The sequence below is a fragment of the Helianthus annuus genome, chromosome 6 (assembly GCF_002127325.2).
Source record: "Helianthus annuus cultivar XRQ/B chromosome 6, HanXRQr2.0-SUNRISE, whole genome shotgun sequence".
Classification (NCBI taxonomy): domain Eukaryota; kingdom Viridiplantae; phylum Streptophyta; class Magnoliopsida; order Asterales; family Asteraceae; genus Helianthus; species Helianthus annuus.
The window spans coordinates 143,167,528-143,183,780 of record NC_035438.2 but is presented as its reverse complement, the minus strand read 5'-3'; the positions used below and the strand labels follow the sequence as shown (position 1 = coordinate 143,183,780).

At 38.4% G+C, this 16,253-nt stretch overlaps 1 protein-coding gene across 1 annotated transcript; it reads right to left on the bottom strand.

Moving 5' to 3' along the window:
* Positions 1 to 488: 488 nt before the first annotated feature.
* Positions 489 to 15,810, bottom strand: LOC110865924 (TMV resistance protein N). The gene is made up of 5 exons (XM_022115265.2): positions 15,302 to 15,810; positions 3,367 to 4,453; positions 2,990 to 3,280; positions 1,236 to 2,285; positions 489 to 1,118 (listed from the first exon to the last, which is right to left on the bottom strand). The coding sequence occupies exons 1-5, from the start codon at positions 15,808 to 15,810 to the stop codon at positions 570 to 572; spliced, it is 3,486 nt and encodes a 1,161-aa protein (XP_021970957.1). The 3' UTR covers positions 489 to 569.
* Between the last annotated feature and the right edge of the window lie 443 nt (positions 15,811 to 16,253).

Sequence of the window (16,253 nt, the reverse complement as noted above, 5' to 3'; positions counted from 1 at the left end):
CTTAGCTTTGCAAATTAGTCTGATGGAGATGACCATAATTTCTTAAACGATTGTAAGCTTTTCTTTTCAAATCTTTATACGATAATTTCCAGTTTAATTAATGTTTTTGATTGGCAGGATTTTTTTTCATGATCTTATTGTTGAGTGTGAAGCCATTTAACAAGTTGAGGTGAGAAAAGACTTTCTGATCAAAAGGATAAGAAGATAAGGAGACAGGGATATCTAATCTTCCCTGTGATCCAGATTTCATGGATCCTGTTTTTATCTTTCCTCTATCATTCAATCTTAGATATAAGATTGTATTCTATCTGTAAATTCTTGTACTAAGCTTAATAAGAAATACTCACCGAGAGTGGATGTAGGTCAGAACCGACCGAACCACTATAAATCTTTGTGTTCTTAATTGTGTGTGAGTGTGAGTTCTGTGTTATTTGGGTTCGTGTGACCCGTTCGATCCCCAACACTTATGACCAATCAATCAAAATATACGGATAAAAGCAGCAATTCCTTATTTCAATAAAGCTAGGGTCGTTGAGATAGAACTTGTTTCTTTCTAAAAATATTTCTACTTACACATCACCATCTAAAAATTTTGGGGGCCTGGCAGGCACTTTTTTCCTTTCCTTATAGTTCTTCCATGGATAGGAGATACAAGTTGTAATTTGTTGGTTCGATTCCACATCTTCTTTGTAGATAAGTCGTGCTGCACATCTTACAGCTTTTGCACCATAACGTTGGCTTATTGAAATGAGTAGAGTACCACCTGCAGACCAATCTTGACCCCCAAAGGATCTACATGGTCTATACCATATCCACGTATTCCCATCCTCACCTTCTGCTACGGCTGCAGATGCATTATTATTAATACAATCAACTTCTTTCTGAACAATATTGCACATTCCATCCTTAATACAATTAACGTGGAATTGAGGACGATAATGTGACCCCGGCCACTCCCCAGGGACGACACCACATATCGCAATCCCATTGATTTGGGTATCGCATTTGGGAGGTAACACCAATGCTATAAGATTCCCAGGTTGTGCCTCTTTGAACCATGTTGGTATTTTGTTTCCAGGTACACCGATTGATAGCTCACGATCTATAACAGCACATCTCTGTATTCAACAAATAAACATATATTGTTCAATAACTTTTGTAGTCAGTCGATTTACATGTAGGTTTGGGCAGAAATAAATAAATAAAAATGAGAAAGGACCTAAGAAATGGGGCACCTTAAGGAATGATTGCTGCGACATCTTATGAAGGTATCTTTTGCAATCATCATCCTCCACAAGTTTCTGACAGTTAATGAAGGAAATATGATACCAGCTGGCATACTCTTGTAATTGATGGTCAATCTTTTGCAGATTGTAGCAATTGTTTGCCTCTAATTCTTGTATTGTTGATGGGAGTCCATGCAAAATTTTAAGTCGGTGACACTCATTCAAATTCAACTTTCTCAGACGAGAAAGATGGGAACAGTCATACTCTTGTGCTAGATCATCAATCTTTTCTAAAGAATAGCAATTGTTTGCCTCTAATTCTTGTATGCTTGATGGGAGGCTATGCAAAATTTGAAGTCGGTGACACTCATTCAAATTCAACTTTCTCAGACGAGAAAGATGGGATATGCTTGCAGGTAATTGGATTAAGTTATTGTTTCCACTTAGGTCTAAAGTTTCCAAGCAGGAAAATGCATGGAGATTTTTTAGGAAGACTTCACTTTCCATTGGTCTGCAACGAAGATTTAATGATCTCAACGAGCACGAATTTATAACAGTATGTGAATTGAGGAGCTTTGGGTGGCTTTCTAAGGCCTTGGCATTATCCTCGACTAAATTTTCCCCAAATCCATGCTCCTCTGGAATGTTGTTGTTCCTATGACTTTTGTATCTTCTGAAACTCAAGCGTCTTAGACTAGAAAGATATACAACAGATGATGGCAATGCTTCTATACTACAACAGTAATCAAGTTGTATTAATGATAGCTTTATCATGCACGGGGACACGTCTGGAAATCTCACTAGACTTGAGCAGTTGTTGAGAATTAGAAACCTCAAGGATTCCATCTCAAACCTGGATGGCAGACGCTTAAGCCGCTTACAATCAACAATGCGTAACCTGACAAGCCTTTTGTGAGATCCAAGAGACTCATGAACCTTAACCAAATTTGTACAACGTGACACAATCAACTTCTCAATGTTTGGAGCCATTGAGACATCTGGAAGCGTTGTCAGGCAGTCTAACTGTTGAAGATTAAGATACTTCAGAGTTCGCATAATCTGTTGACAGAGATTGAAATTAATGAACATAATTGTAGTTTACATATGTAAACATTACAACACGCACACTAAGACTACAGATAATTGTGATAAAGCTGCTAGTGATACCCAATACCAATTCTGTCATGAACAGTGGTTGTGCTGTTGTAAATTTAATTAGTCAAAACTGCTGATGCATGGAAGATCTAGGAAATGAATATAAAGGCTACCAAAATTGGAGGTTCAAGTAGAAAGAAGAATTTGCCTATGACTTGCAATTGTAAAATAACACTAGTAAAATGGATATCAATTGGAAATAATAATTTAATCCGTAGTTGGATTTATGGTCTCGTTTTGGGTGGAAATTGGAGGCTACATATCAGTGTGGGAAGGGGTATAAAAGTTGGAAATTGCAGAATAAGTCTATTGACTTCAAAGGTCAAATGCAGTCAATTCCAAACAGCAGTCAAATGTCAACCATAATAAAAAGTGAACTGTTGGCAAATGTAAGAAAGATCTGATATTGGTTGTTAATTGGAAGTTAGTACTGGTGTTGGTATTGATGTTGGGAATCAGAATTTGGATATTGATCAACTGAACAAAAAAGTTATTGTAGAGCACTAGAGTGTAAAGTTAGCTAATATGTTGTGGTGAAATATTAAAGTATGACAAACTATCACTTGAAACTAGCTATTGCTAACAATATGGTTTCATTTGATAATTACCTTTTGTCCATTCCAAAACTGTTTAACAGTGCCACCAACTACTTGAAGACCAACAAGTTTACTCATTTGTGTCGTTGATAGAGAAGTAAATGGGCACTCACTCCAACAAAGCCATCTTAAGTTGTTAGGGAAGATCGTAGGCTCACAAGATGTAAATCTTCCTCTAATATCAAGTAGGCGAAGATTCTTCATGCGTTCAAAAACATCAGCCCTAAAACCCACCTTCTCCTCATATTCGTCAACATCATACTGCTTATCGGGCACCACAATTGCCTCAATTTCTTCTAGCTTCTGAAACAAAGATTTAGTCTCTGTGAACAGTGTAAAATTTTAGGGGAAGAGAGAGAGAGAGAGAGAGAGAGAGAGAGATTTATTACCTGATTATTTTTTAAGGAATCATGGATATCTTCAAGCTGCCATAGCCTTCTATTGAAGATATTCTCACGAGCTATTTGCTGACCCATTTCTTGTAAAAGATCATGCATACATATTCTTTCATTAGAAATGGTGATGAGGGACTTCTCAACAAGAACATTAATCCCAATTTCTGGGTCAAAACCGCAGCTCTCAAATACTCTAGTTACGTCTCTAATGTCTCTTCCCTTGTAGAAGCAAGCAATGTCTAAGAATATATTCTTCTCAGAACCCTCCAACCCATCAAAACTTAACTTCAGTGTCTTAAAAATGTCAACAGGTGGTGCTTTTGCTAGTCTATTTAAAGCACTTTCCCACTCATGAATTGCTTTCCGCCCATGGAAGAAAGAGCCTAAAACTTTCACAGCTAAAGGAAGATAGCCAGCATAGCGGATCGCACGACATGAAAACTCCTCGTACCCTTCTGGGGGACAATTTGTTTTAAAAGCACCTCTATTAAACAACACAAGAGCGTCATTCATTATCAAAAAATCTGGCTTGTACTTGTCATCTGCATCAGATAACAATTGCTCGTTTCTTGTAGTGATAATGATTCTACTTCCTGGGCCAAACGAGTCATGTGTTGCAGCTAGGAACTCTAATTGCTTGAAATTATCCACATCATCAAGAACCATAAGAACTTTTTTGTGCACAAATCTTGTTCGTATCATGTTAGCTCCATCTTCAGGATCTCGAACATTGAAGTTTTGATTGATCTCTAGAATATCCCTTAGAACCTTTTCTTGTAAGGCACATATATCTCTTTTACTTGAACTGTTTTCTCTAACATCGTTTACGAAGCTACTACCCTCAAACTTATACTTTATTCTTCTAAACAAAGCTTTGGCAATAGTAGTCTTGCCAATTCCTCCCATCCCATGTATCCCTACTATTTGCACCTTTTCATTATCTTTTGTTTCCAGTCGCGAACTTAATTCTTCTATACGAGAGTCGATGCCAACTAAATTGCTCTCTATATAAGAAGGTTGTATATCAGGCTTATCAGATAAGATCTCCTCAACAATCTTTCTGACATACGTCGATTCGCCCCTGTAAATTTAAGACCGCTTTTAGCAAGCTAGGTAACATTAGGGGTGTTCATCGAATCAAATAACGAATTTTTGAATTACTCGAATCAAATTTTTCGAATAATTATTTTTGTTTGATTGAATTGGATTCGATTAAAATCTGGTCAATTCATATTCGAATTAAAATGCCAATTCATATTCGATTAAAACTCGAGATCTAATCAAATTCAAAGAAATTCGTTATGATTTAAATTCATTTAAAATATCTAAATTTGTGATAGGCTATTTGGGTTTTGGTAATGAGTTATTTTAGTTAAAATATGTAAATTCGTTATAGGCTATCTGGGTTTTGGTAATGAGTTATTTTAGGGCTAAGATTAAATTAATAGATTAGTCTATACTATAGCCCAAATTAAAGTTATATGTGTGTATTATATATAAATATAATAAATAATTATGTAAACTTGAATTCGAATTTCGAATCAGTTTTAAAATTATAAATTCGTATTCGATTCGTATTCAATTTACTGGACTCAAATTTGAATTGAACCGACATGAATAGTGCAATATCGACATGAATAGATTGTACTTTAAAATTAGTGCAACATCGACATGAATGTTGAAATATGATTCAAACCCCAAAATTATCATGCACGTGGGTGTTTGATTTGGTCATCCAAAGTTCAAGGCTTATCTACTAGCTGTTTTGTTTACGTTAGTGTTTTGTTGAATAAGTTTGTGAGATTCACTTTTTTAGGTTTTTAGTTTTATTCCGTTGTAATGTTGTAATGCTGCCTATATATTGCAGCCTCTGTTCTTGTTTTCATTATTCACAATTGCATAATAAAAAGCCTTGAGTTTGATCAAAGTGAGCGATTATCTTTGTGTGTTAAATAAGTTTTGATATCAACAGTGGTATGAGAGAGTGTGATCCAGTTCTCCATTCTTGTTCTTCTCTCATTCAATGGCCGATCAAACAAGTAATTTGCCCACTCCTCCTACTCCGATTCATGTCTTTAAGGGAGAAGGGTATAAACATTGGAGCACACGAATGAAAACCATTTTAAAGTCAAGAGATCTCTGGGATCTGGTGGAGCAAGGTGTCAATAATCAAGAATCCGATGCAAACAAACTCAAGGCTACCAAGAAAAGAGATGCTCATGCTATTGCCTTTATTCAACAGGCTCTTCATGACCATTTATTTTCTCGAATTGCTGCTGCTGAATCATCTAAAGAAAGTTGGGATATTCTGAAGATGGAGTATCAAGGGGATACCCAAGTGAAAGCGATAAAATTACAAGGATTGAGAAAAGAGTTTGAGAATCTCTCTATGAAAGACAATGAAACAGTTGGAGAATACTTCTCTAGAGTTATGGGGAATGTGAGTCAGAAGAGAGCTTATGGGGAGATCGTTTCTGATCAAACCATCGTTGAGAAAATACTTCGAAGTTTATCTCCAAAGTTTGATCACATTGTTCCATCTATTGAAGTATCCTTTGATCTGTCTAACTCACTTCTGTGAGGCTGATGGGTTCCTTGCAATCAAAAGAAGAAAGAATAAACAGCAGATCTCATGAGAAAACGGAGAAGTTTGAAGAACATGCCCTGCAGGTTATGCAAGAAGGAAACCGGTCATCAAATGCACGTGGCAGAGGACGTGGAGGTTACAGAGGCCAGGGTAGAGGAAGATCATTTGATAGAAGTAAGCTACCTCAATGTTATACATGCAAAAAATATGGCCATTTATCCAAGGATTGCTGGTATAATGAAGATGCTCGGGTCAATATAGCTGCTGAATCAGTGGAACCAAAAGAAAACAATAACAATAGTGAGGACCAGTACTTATTTATAGCGGTTATACATGAACAAGAAGCCAACAATCTATGGTTTCTTGATTCAGGATGTTCAAACCATATGACAGGATCCAAGGTTAGTTTTGTTGAACTTGATGAAACCTTCAAGACGAATGTTCAATTGGGAAATAAAAAGATACTTGTAGTTGAAGGAAAAGGTGTTGTTCGAATTTATACTGGCCCAAGCTCATATAATTTGCTTAGCGATGTATATTATGCTCCAACTTTGGAGTATAATCTGTTGAGTGTGGGTCAGCTCATGAGGAAAGGTTATTCTTTGTTGTTTGAAGGCCGTGACTGCATCACTAAGAATCAAGGAACTGAATTGATGAAAATTCCTGTTGCTACAAATAACATGTTTGTGGTGGATGCTTCAAAGGCAGAAACCAGCACTCCCAACAAGCCTTCGTTGCTTCAAGTATGGCATAACACTTAAACTGGGATAGTTTAAAGCTGTTACATGCGAAAGCTATGGTTTGTGGTTTACCCCAAATTAAAGGAACACGTGTATGTGAAGGGTGTATTCTAGGCAAGCAGATCCGGCTACCCTTCAAATGCTCTTCCTGGAGAGCTACAAAGAAATTGGAACTTGTGCATGCTGATCTATGTGGTCCGATGCAGGTACCCAGTTTTGGTCACAACCTTTATTACTTTCTCCTGGTAGATGAAGTGTCTAGGATGTGTTGGGTATATTTTTTGTCAAAAAAAATCTGATGCATTTGAAAGATTTAAAGTTTTTAAAGCCCTGGTTGAAAAGCAAAGTGAATGTAGTCTGAAGGTTTTAAGAATGGATAGAGGTGGAGAATTTTGCAGCAATGAATTTAATTCCTTCTGTGAAGTGAATGGTATTAGAAGGGAACTGAGTGAACCTCACACACCACAACACAATGGTGTTGTGGAAAGGAAAAATAGAACTATAATGGGCATGGCTAGAAGCATGTTAAAGGAGAGAAACTTGCCGAATCACTTCTGGGCAGAAGCTGTTGCCACAGCAGTGTAGGCCATTAACAGAGCTCCAACCTCAGCTGTTCAAGATAAGACTCCGCATCAGGTATGGTTTGATGTTAAACCATATGTTTCTAATATGAGGATTTTGGGTGTGTTGCATATGGTCATAAGTATGTTCAGGGGAGGAGGAAGCTTATGATAGATCAGACAAAATGATCTTCATTGGGTATTCATCCAATGGAACAGGATATAGGCTTTATAATCAAGTTACAAAGAAGATCGAAACCAGAAGTTTCAATGACACTACAATTTTGGAAGACAACTCATGGGACTGGCAGGAATTGCACAAGTTAGAAAAACAATTGTATGAAAGAATGTATTCGGATCCTTTCCCTAAAGAGTATGTTGAAAGGGCAACAGTTGATAGCAACAATGATACTCAACCATCTGATTTGGAAGGAGCAGCAGCATCTGGTGATACAACTCCACAAGGCAGTACTCAGCAATCGCACACAGCCGAGAGTTCAGGTTCCAGCTCTTCAGCTCCTCTGAGAGTTAGAACCATGGATGATCTTTATGCTACTACTCAAGAAGTTAATGAGGCTTTGTCATATCATTTGAATTGTCAATTTGCTCTTAATAAAGTTGATCCTATGAATTATTCAGAAGCCGCTAAAAAGAAAGATTGGCAGCAGGCCATGCAAGCTGAAATGGATGCTATCACTAAAAACCAGACGTGGATGTTGGTGGATCTGCCAAATGGAAGAAATATTGTGGGCTTGAAGTGGCTGTATAAGACCAAAGTGGGTCCTGATGGGAAGATAATCAAACACAAAGCCAGATTGGTTGCTAAGGGTTATTCTCAAAAATATGGGATAGATTATGAAGAAACTTTTCCTCCGGTGGCTAGATTTGAAACCATCAGAATTGTTATAGCAGTTGCAGCCCTTAAAGGATGGTTATTGCACCAATTGGATGTAAAGTCAACTTTTTTGAATGGTGATCTTGATGAAGAAATTTATGTTGAACAGCCAGAAGGTTTTGAGGTGAAAGGGCAGCAAGACAAAGTTTATAAACTGCACAAAGCCCTTTACGGATTGAAGCAAGCACCCAGGTTGTGGTATACTAAAATTGATGGGTATTTCAGTGATAATGGATACATTAAAAGCTTGAATGAGCCAACTCTTTATGTGAAGAATTGTTCAACTGATGTCATCTATGTGTGTTTATGTGTGGACGACATCATTTGTACAAGTTCTAGTGAAATCTGATAGAAGAGTTTAAAGCTGGAATGAAGCGGATTTTGAGATGACCGATTTGGGGCAGCTGCGCTACTTTCTTGGATTAGAAGTGAACCATGAAATACTAATCTCTACACATCCATACTACAAGGGTTGATTATGTAATTAGGTAATTTAGGGTAGTTATAAAGTGTGAGGGCCAAAGGTGTCAAGTTGGAAGTTGATAACCAACTTCATTGAAGGAATCGACATGTCTCCCTGGAGACACATCCATTCAATTTCAGCCACAAGGATTCAAGGGACATGACTTTTAAAAAAGGACACACCTCTTCAAGATTAAATATCATCCACAAGATCCTAGAGACACACCCGTTCATGAAGAGACGCGTCTATTCACTCGCACCCATTAGAAACTATAAATAGGGCTTAGAATTCATTTGTAAAATTCGTTCCATGGTATTCAAATTCAGTATTCAATAAAGTTTAGATTATCGTTTATGTTCTAGAGATCAAAGATCAAGTCTGGGCAACAATTGGTATCAGAGCATCAGGCTCTAGGCATCGCAGGGAATTCGCGATCAGGTTTTATTATTCTTTCTCAATTCGCAAGTTAGTTTATTTTCGGTTCAGGGTCGAACCAGGGGTTAGGAATCTAGGGTTTTGATTCCGGGGTTTAGTGCAAATTAGATTGATTGTTTATTACGCGTTGGGTTATACGCGGGGGTTAAGGATTAGAGGTTTGTTGAAACCACGAAAGATAAAAGTTTTTGAAAGTGAAGATTGTTCGGTTAGAAGACATGTCAGGAACAACCGGACCAAATTCACAAGTTATAATTCAAAAGGAAGGAAGTTCTCTTTCTCAATTCTAGTGTCCTATTTTGAAACCAACAAACTATACGGTTTGGGCAATTCGCATCAAAATGATTTTGGAAGCGAATGGACTTTGGGAAATGATTGAACCGGCTGAAAATACGCAAACGGATGTTAAGAAAGATAAGGCAACAATTGCTTATCTGTTCCAAGCAATACCGGAAGATGTTGTATTGCAAGTTGCAAGTTGTAAAATTGCAAAGGAAATTTGGGAAAATCTCAAGACTAGACACGTTGGTGTTGATCGGGTACAGAAGGCTCGTTGGCATACACTTTTATCAGAATTCGAGTTAATGCAAATGAGGGAAGATGACACTATAGTTACCCGGGCAAGCAAATTAGGGACAACACTGAGTCAACCGACTCTGGTACGCAAACTCCTAAATGCAGTGCCAGATAAGTTTACTCAGATTGTCGCCTCGATGGACCAGTACTCCGATCTAGAAACAATGACGCTAGAAGAAGCAGTCGGAAGGCTAAAAATGTTCAAAGAAAGACTTAAGCAAAAGAAAGGAAGCCTAGGAGAAAGTCAAGACAAGTTGATGTTTACACATCACGACAACAACTCAGGCAGAGGAAGACAGTTTGGAAACCGCGGGCATGGCAGGTTTAACCAACCGCGTGGAAACTGGCGAGATAATAAAGACAAGCAAGGCACTAAGTATGAAGGATCTTCGTATAGACCTAGAGGTGGAAGGTCTAAGAATTGGAGGAATTTTGGAAGAAACCAAACAGAGATAAGTAAGATCCAGTGCTACAAGTGTCAGAAGTATGGACACTTCAAGAAAGACTGTCCTGAGAAAGATGTTGTACAAGAACATTCAAATCTCGTAGAGGAAGACGAAAGAGCCGTATTGCTAATGGCAATACAAGAAGAAAACGTTGTTCAAGAAAGGGTTCTACTAAACGAAGAACGCATAGAACCAGCAAGTTACGCCACAGAAGATGAAAGTCTATGGTATTTAGACAACGGGGCCAGCAACCACATGACAGGAGTGCGAAGTCATTTCAGAGAATTAGATGAAAAGGTGACAGGGCAAGTTCGGTTCGGTGACGGTTCGCACGTAGAAATTAAAGGCATAGGTTCAATACTGCTGGAATGTCTGAACCATGAATAGAAGATTGTTTCTCAAGTGTACTACATTCCAAGTCTGAAAAACAGCATATTGAGCCTCAGACAACTCACAGAAATCGGTTACAAAGTAGTAATGGATGGAGACTTACTAACAATCCGCGACAGAAATAGAAAGTTACTAATGCGAGTCAGGAGAATGAGGAACAGGTTGTATAAAGTAAAGTTGAAGATTGGAAGGCTAATCTGCCTACTCTCAAACACAGAAGATTTAGCATGGTTATGGCACGCAAGGTTAGGCCATTTACACTTCGATGCTATTAAGGAAATGACTCGAAAGTACTTGGTACATGGATTTCCTCAAATAAGTCATGCCAATCAAGTATGTGATGCATGCTTATTAGGAAAACATACTAGGACACCATTTCCAAATCACGCAAAATTCAGATCTTTAAGACCTCTGGATTTAGTCTATGGAGATTTATGTGGTTCTATATCCCCACCAACACATGCTGGGAAGAAGTATATATTTCTACTTGTAGACGACTGTACTCGCTACATGTGGGCATATCTACTAACTTCCAAGGATCAAGCATTCGAAACTTTCAAGCAGTTCAAAGAAAAGGTGGAGACAGAAACTCGAACCAAGTTAAAAATGCTAAGGACGGACAGAGGAGGAGAATTCACGTCGGCTGAATTCAACAAGTATTGCAAGGATAATGGCATAGCGAGACATCTTACGACGCCATATTCCCCACAGCAAAACGGAGTAGTGGAAAGAAGAAACAGGACGATGTTGTCAACTACTCGAAGTATGTTAAAGGCAATGAACATGCCACAAAGTTTCTGGGGAGAAGCAATAAGACATACGTTATATGTATTAAACCGGATTCCAACGAAGGCTTTGGTAAACAAGACCCCATATGAATCATTGAAAGGAAGAAAGCCGAATCTGGAACACTTAAAGGTTTTTGGCTGCACAGCATACGCTAAGGTATTACCACTTCAACAAAAGAAGTTAGATGATAGAAGTGCACCTATGGTTTACCTTGGAATAGAAGAAGGATCAAAGGCATACAAATTATATGATCCGGCAAAGAATAAGATATGTGTCAATAGAGATGTAAAGTTCATGGAAGGTCAACCATGGAACTGGAATAGTTATTTGGAGACGGTAGATTCAGGGAATCCCGAATGGACAAACTTTGTCATCCAAGAAGATGACAACCCACCAGAGTTAGAAGAAAATGAACCAAGTAGTCCTGGTAAGCCACATCATGATGATTCAGGAGTAGATCAGACAGAAGAACTAAACTCCTATGTAACCCCGCCAGCACATTCGTACAATCAGAACTCAGCAGGAAGTTCAAGCAGATTATCAAGTAGAGGTCCATCTACCTCTGAAAGTACAACGGAGAGTATTAGTGACACTCAAGTAAAACTAAGAAGTCTCGAAGAACTATACGAAGAGACAGAGGAAATTCAAGTAGATCCACAAGAATTATTACTTGCTGAAGAAGAACCAAGGAATTACAAGGAAGCGTCTAGTGACAAAAAGTGGATTGAAGCAATGAAGGCCGAGTTAGACTTGATAAACAAAAATAACACTTGGAGGTTGACAGAGTTGCCAAGAAATCACAAGGCAACAGGTTTAAAATGGGTATTCAAGACTAAAAAAGATGCAAACAGAAACGTGGTCAGACACAAAGCAAGGCTGGTTGCAAAAGGATATGTTCAGCAACACGGAATAGACTTTGACGAAGTCTTTGCACCAGTAGCACGTATAGAGACAGTTCGACTAATGTTGGCTTTAGCAGCATATCAAGGTTGGGAAGTACATCACTTAGACGTGAAGTCTGCATTCTTACACGGAGATCTCAAGGAGGAGGTCTATGTCTCACAACCAGAAGGATTTGTAAAGCCAGGAAATGAAGGAAAGGTTTATAGACTATCAAAAGCACTGTATGGATTGAGACAAGCACCAAGAGCTTGGAATACAAAGTTAGATCAAACCCTAAAGTCCCTTGACTTCAAGAAGTGCACTTTAGAGAATGAATCTATACAAGGACGAGTAAGACTTCTACACTAATAGTCGGAGTCTATGTTGATGATTTGATAGTCACTGGAACATCAAGGAAGGAGATAGATATTTTCAAATCTAAGATGAAGAATAAGTTTGAAATGAGCGATCTAGGATTGCTAGCATATTATCTAGGAATAGAATTCATTCAAGTAGGGGGTGAGATAGCCATCAAGCAGACAGGCTATATCAACAAGATACTCAAAGACGCAGCTATATCAACAAGATACTCAAAGACGCTGATATGTTATCCGGGCAATGACACAAAGATTCCCATGAATCCAGGAACACAATTAACGAAGACTGAAGAAGGAGATCTAGTAGAGGTAACACATTACAGAATCCTGATAGGTTCTTTCAGGTACTTATTGCATACAAGGCCAGATCTATGTTACCCAGTCAGTCTGCTTAGTAGATTCATGCAAGAACCAAAGGAGCAACACTTGAAAGCAGTGAAGCAAATACTACATTATATCAAAGGAACTAAAGAGCATGGAATCATCTACAAGAAGCAAGGAGGATGTAAGATCACGGGTTATAGTGATAGCAGTTTTGGAGTTAATACAGACAAAGGAAAAGGAACAACTGGTCTGGTATTCTACTTTGGAGAATCACCTATAACCTGGTGTACACAGAAGCAACAGATAGTGGCATTATCATCATGTGAATCGGAATTCATGGCAGCCACTGCAGCAGCATGCCAAGCACTATGGCTTAAAAGATTGTTAAGTGAAATTACAGGCTGGAAGGAAGAGATGATAACACTCAGGGTGGATAATGTTTCTGCAATAGCACTCATGAGGAATCCAGTTTTTCATGGAAAAAGCAAGCACATTGATACACGCTATCACTTCATAAGAGAATGCGTTGAGAACGAGGACATCAATGTGGAACACCTAATGTGGAACACCTAAGTGGAGAACTACAACGGGCAGACATACTTACAAAGGCACTAGCAAGGGTCAAGTTTGCTACAATGCGAGAACTGCTCGGAGTTCAAGATCTACAACAACTCAAGGATGTTCAAGATTAGGGGGGTGAATGAAATACTAATCTCTACACATCCATACTACAAGGGTTGATTATGTAATTAGGTAATTTATGGTAGTTATAAAATGTGAGGGCTAAAGGTGTCAAGTTGGAAGTTGATAACCAACTTCATTGAAGGAATCGACATGTCTCCCTGGAAACACATCCATTCAATTTCAGCCACAAGGATTCAAGGGACATGACTTTTAAAAAAGGACACACCTCTTCAAGATTAAATATCATCCACAAGATCCTAGAGACACACCCGTTCATGAAGAGACGCGCCTATTCACTCGCACCCATTAGAAACTATAAATAGGGCTTAGAATTCATTTGTAAAATTCATTCCATTGTATTCAAATTCAGTATTCAATAAAGTTTAGATTATCATTTATGTTCTAGAGATCAAAGATCAAGTCTGGGCAACAAACCAGACTCAGGATGGTGTTTTTATTTCACAAGAGAAATATGCTCAAAGTCTTTTAAACAAGTTTGGTATGAAAGAATGCAATGGTGAAGATATTCCTATGAGTTCTTATGACAAGTATCAGGCAGATGATGGTGAAGACATGGTTGATGAAACGAAGTATCGAAGCTTAGTTGGTGGTTTAATTTATCTTACACACACACGGCCAGACCTAGCTTTTGTAGTTGGAGTTTTATCCAGATTCATGCAGTCTCCATCTAAAATCCATGCTGGTGTAGCCAAGAAAATTCTAAGATATGTTGCTTCTACATCCGAGTATGGTATTTGGTATAAAAAGAATGATAAACTCAAGCTTATTGGATATTCAGATAGTGATTGGGCAGCTTGTGTTGATGATAGAAAGAGTGTTGGTGCCTATGTGTTTGCTGTTGGTAGTGGTTCAGTTTCTTGGAGTTGAAAGAAACAAAATACAGTGGCCCTCTCTAGCACTGAAGCTGAGTATATCTCAGCCACTAGTGCAACTTGTCAAAGTATCTGGATCAGAAGGATTTTAGAAGATTTGGGGCACGTTCAAAGCCATGCTACGGTCATTTGATGTGATAGTCAGTCCGCAATCAACTTATCAAGAAATCCTGTGCTACATGGCCGAGCTAAGCATATAGAGTTGAAGTATCATTCCATTAGAGACATGGTCAAGCAAGAGAAGGTGGTCCTTCAGTTTTGCAGTTCAAGAGATCAAGTTGCTGATTGTTTAACCAAGGCTTTGCCAAAGGAAAAGTTGGTTTTTCTTCGTCATCGGTTGGGAGTGCAGAAGTTTGAATCAAGGGGGGGGGGGGGGGGGGGGTTGTTGAAATATGATTCAAACCCCAAAATTATCATGCACGTGGGTGTTTGGTTTGGTCATCCAAAGTTCAAGGCTTATCTACTAGCTGTTTTGTTTACGTTAGTGTTTTGTTGAATAAGTTTGTGAGATCCACTTTTTTATGTTTTCAGTTTTATTCCGTTGTAATGCTGCCTATATATTGCAGCCTCTGTTATTGTTTTCATTATTCACAATTGCATAATAAAAAGCCTTGAGTTTGATCAAAGCGAGCGATTATCTTTGTGTGTTAAATAAGTTTTGATATCAACAATGAATAGATTGTATGTGAGGTTATATGTCTACAAGTGATCTAACACAAATGTCCTCCATTTCACCTGATTGGAATATTGATTCGTTTTCCACAAAGTTTGGAATTAAATAATGTTTTGATACATCAACAGCCAATGTCAAAAAAAAAATAAATAAATAAATAAAATGTTTGTGTAATTGACTTAATTAAGAAACAGATGAAAATAGATTCTACTTACACTTTGAAGGATTCGGAGATATGCAAGCCAGATAAATTGGCTGTAGCTGTTAGAGCATCCCTCCACTCCTTCACTTTATCCATCTCTTCTCTAAACTTCTCCTCGTGCTGCTGAAAGAAAACAGCCACGTCGTTCTTCTGCGCGCGGAGATCAGATGGGTCGACATGATAGAACACCGGTATCACCTTCGGTTCCAGTACCGTCCCGTTATGCCATTGCATGATTTTGGCCAGCTCAGCCAAACACCATGACGAGTTGGCATAATTCTTTGAGAACACAACCACTGCAAACCTTGACTCCTCAATAGCTTTCAGGAGTTCTGGAGCAATCTCCTTCCCTTTCTTCAGCTCCTCGTCATCTTTGAACACGCATAGTCCTCTCTGTACGAGAGCTGCGTAAAGATGATCAACAAAATTGTAGCGAGTATCCTCGCCTCTGAAGCTCAAAAAAACGTCATATTTCCAGCTCACAGAAGATGATGAACATGAAGCAGACTTTAAGTATGCCATTGTAGTAGATTTTAAAAAAATCTTTTTTTTATTCCAAGTAGAAGTTCGTTAGAACAATTAAAGATGAAGTAGACAGATAATTATTACATGGCCGGCCCTGAGGGTGGGCGGGGAGGACCACCGGCCAGGGCCCGATATTTCGAGGGGCACGTTTTTTATGAAAAAAAACCCGATATATATATGTAAAATATTTTTCTAATAGGGTACACTCATACAAATACCAACATAGGCCCCCTTACAAAACTATTCTTATGGTTTAGATTAGTTATTAACCCCTTTGGCATTAGATTTAGACCTTTAGTGAGCCCAATACCCAATTTCGTTAAGGCCTACGGGCACATTTTTTCGAGCTCGAACAGGGTACACGAATTCTCAGGGCCGGCTTAAATTAACCGGAAGTAATGGCCTTGTATTTAAACAAATCTTGTTTTCATATTTTGTCG

What these genes read in the sequence shown, in the direction of transcription:
- LOC110865924 (XM_022115265.2), bottom strand. Translation starts at nt 15,810, where the DNA reads ATGGCATACTTAAAGTCTGCTTCATGTTCATCATCTTCTGTGAGCTGG. An exon ending in AGTTTTGGAATGGACAAAAG is followed by an intron (nt 2,286 to 2,989) that starts GTAATTATCAAA and finishes CTCTGTCAACAG; the next exon opens with ATTATGCGAACTCTGAAGTA. An exon ending in CGCAGCAATCATTCCTTAAG is followed by an intron (nt 1,119 to 1,235) that starts GTGCCCCATTTC and finishes TGTTGAATACAG; the next exon opens with AGATGTGCTGTTATAGATCG.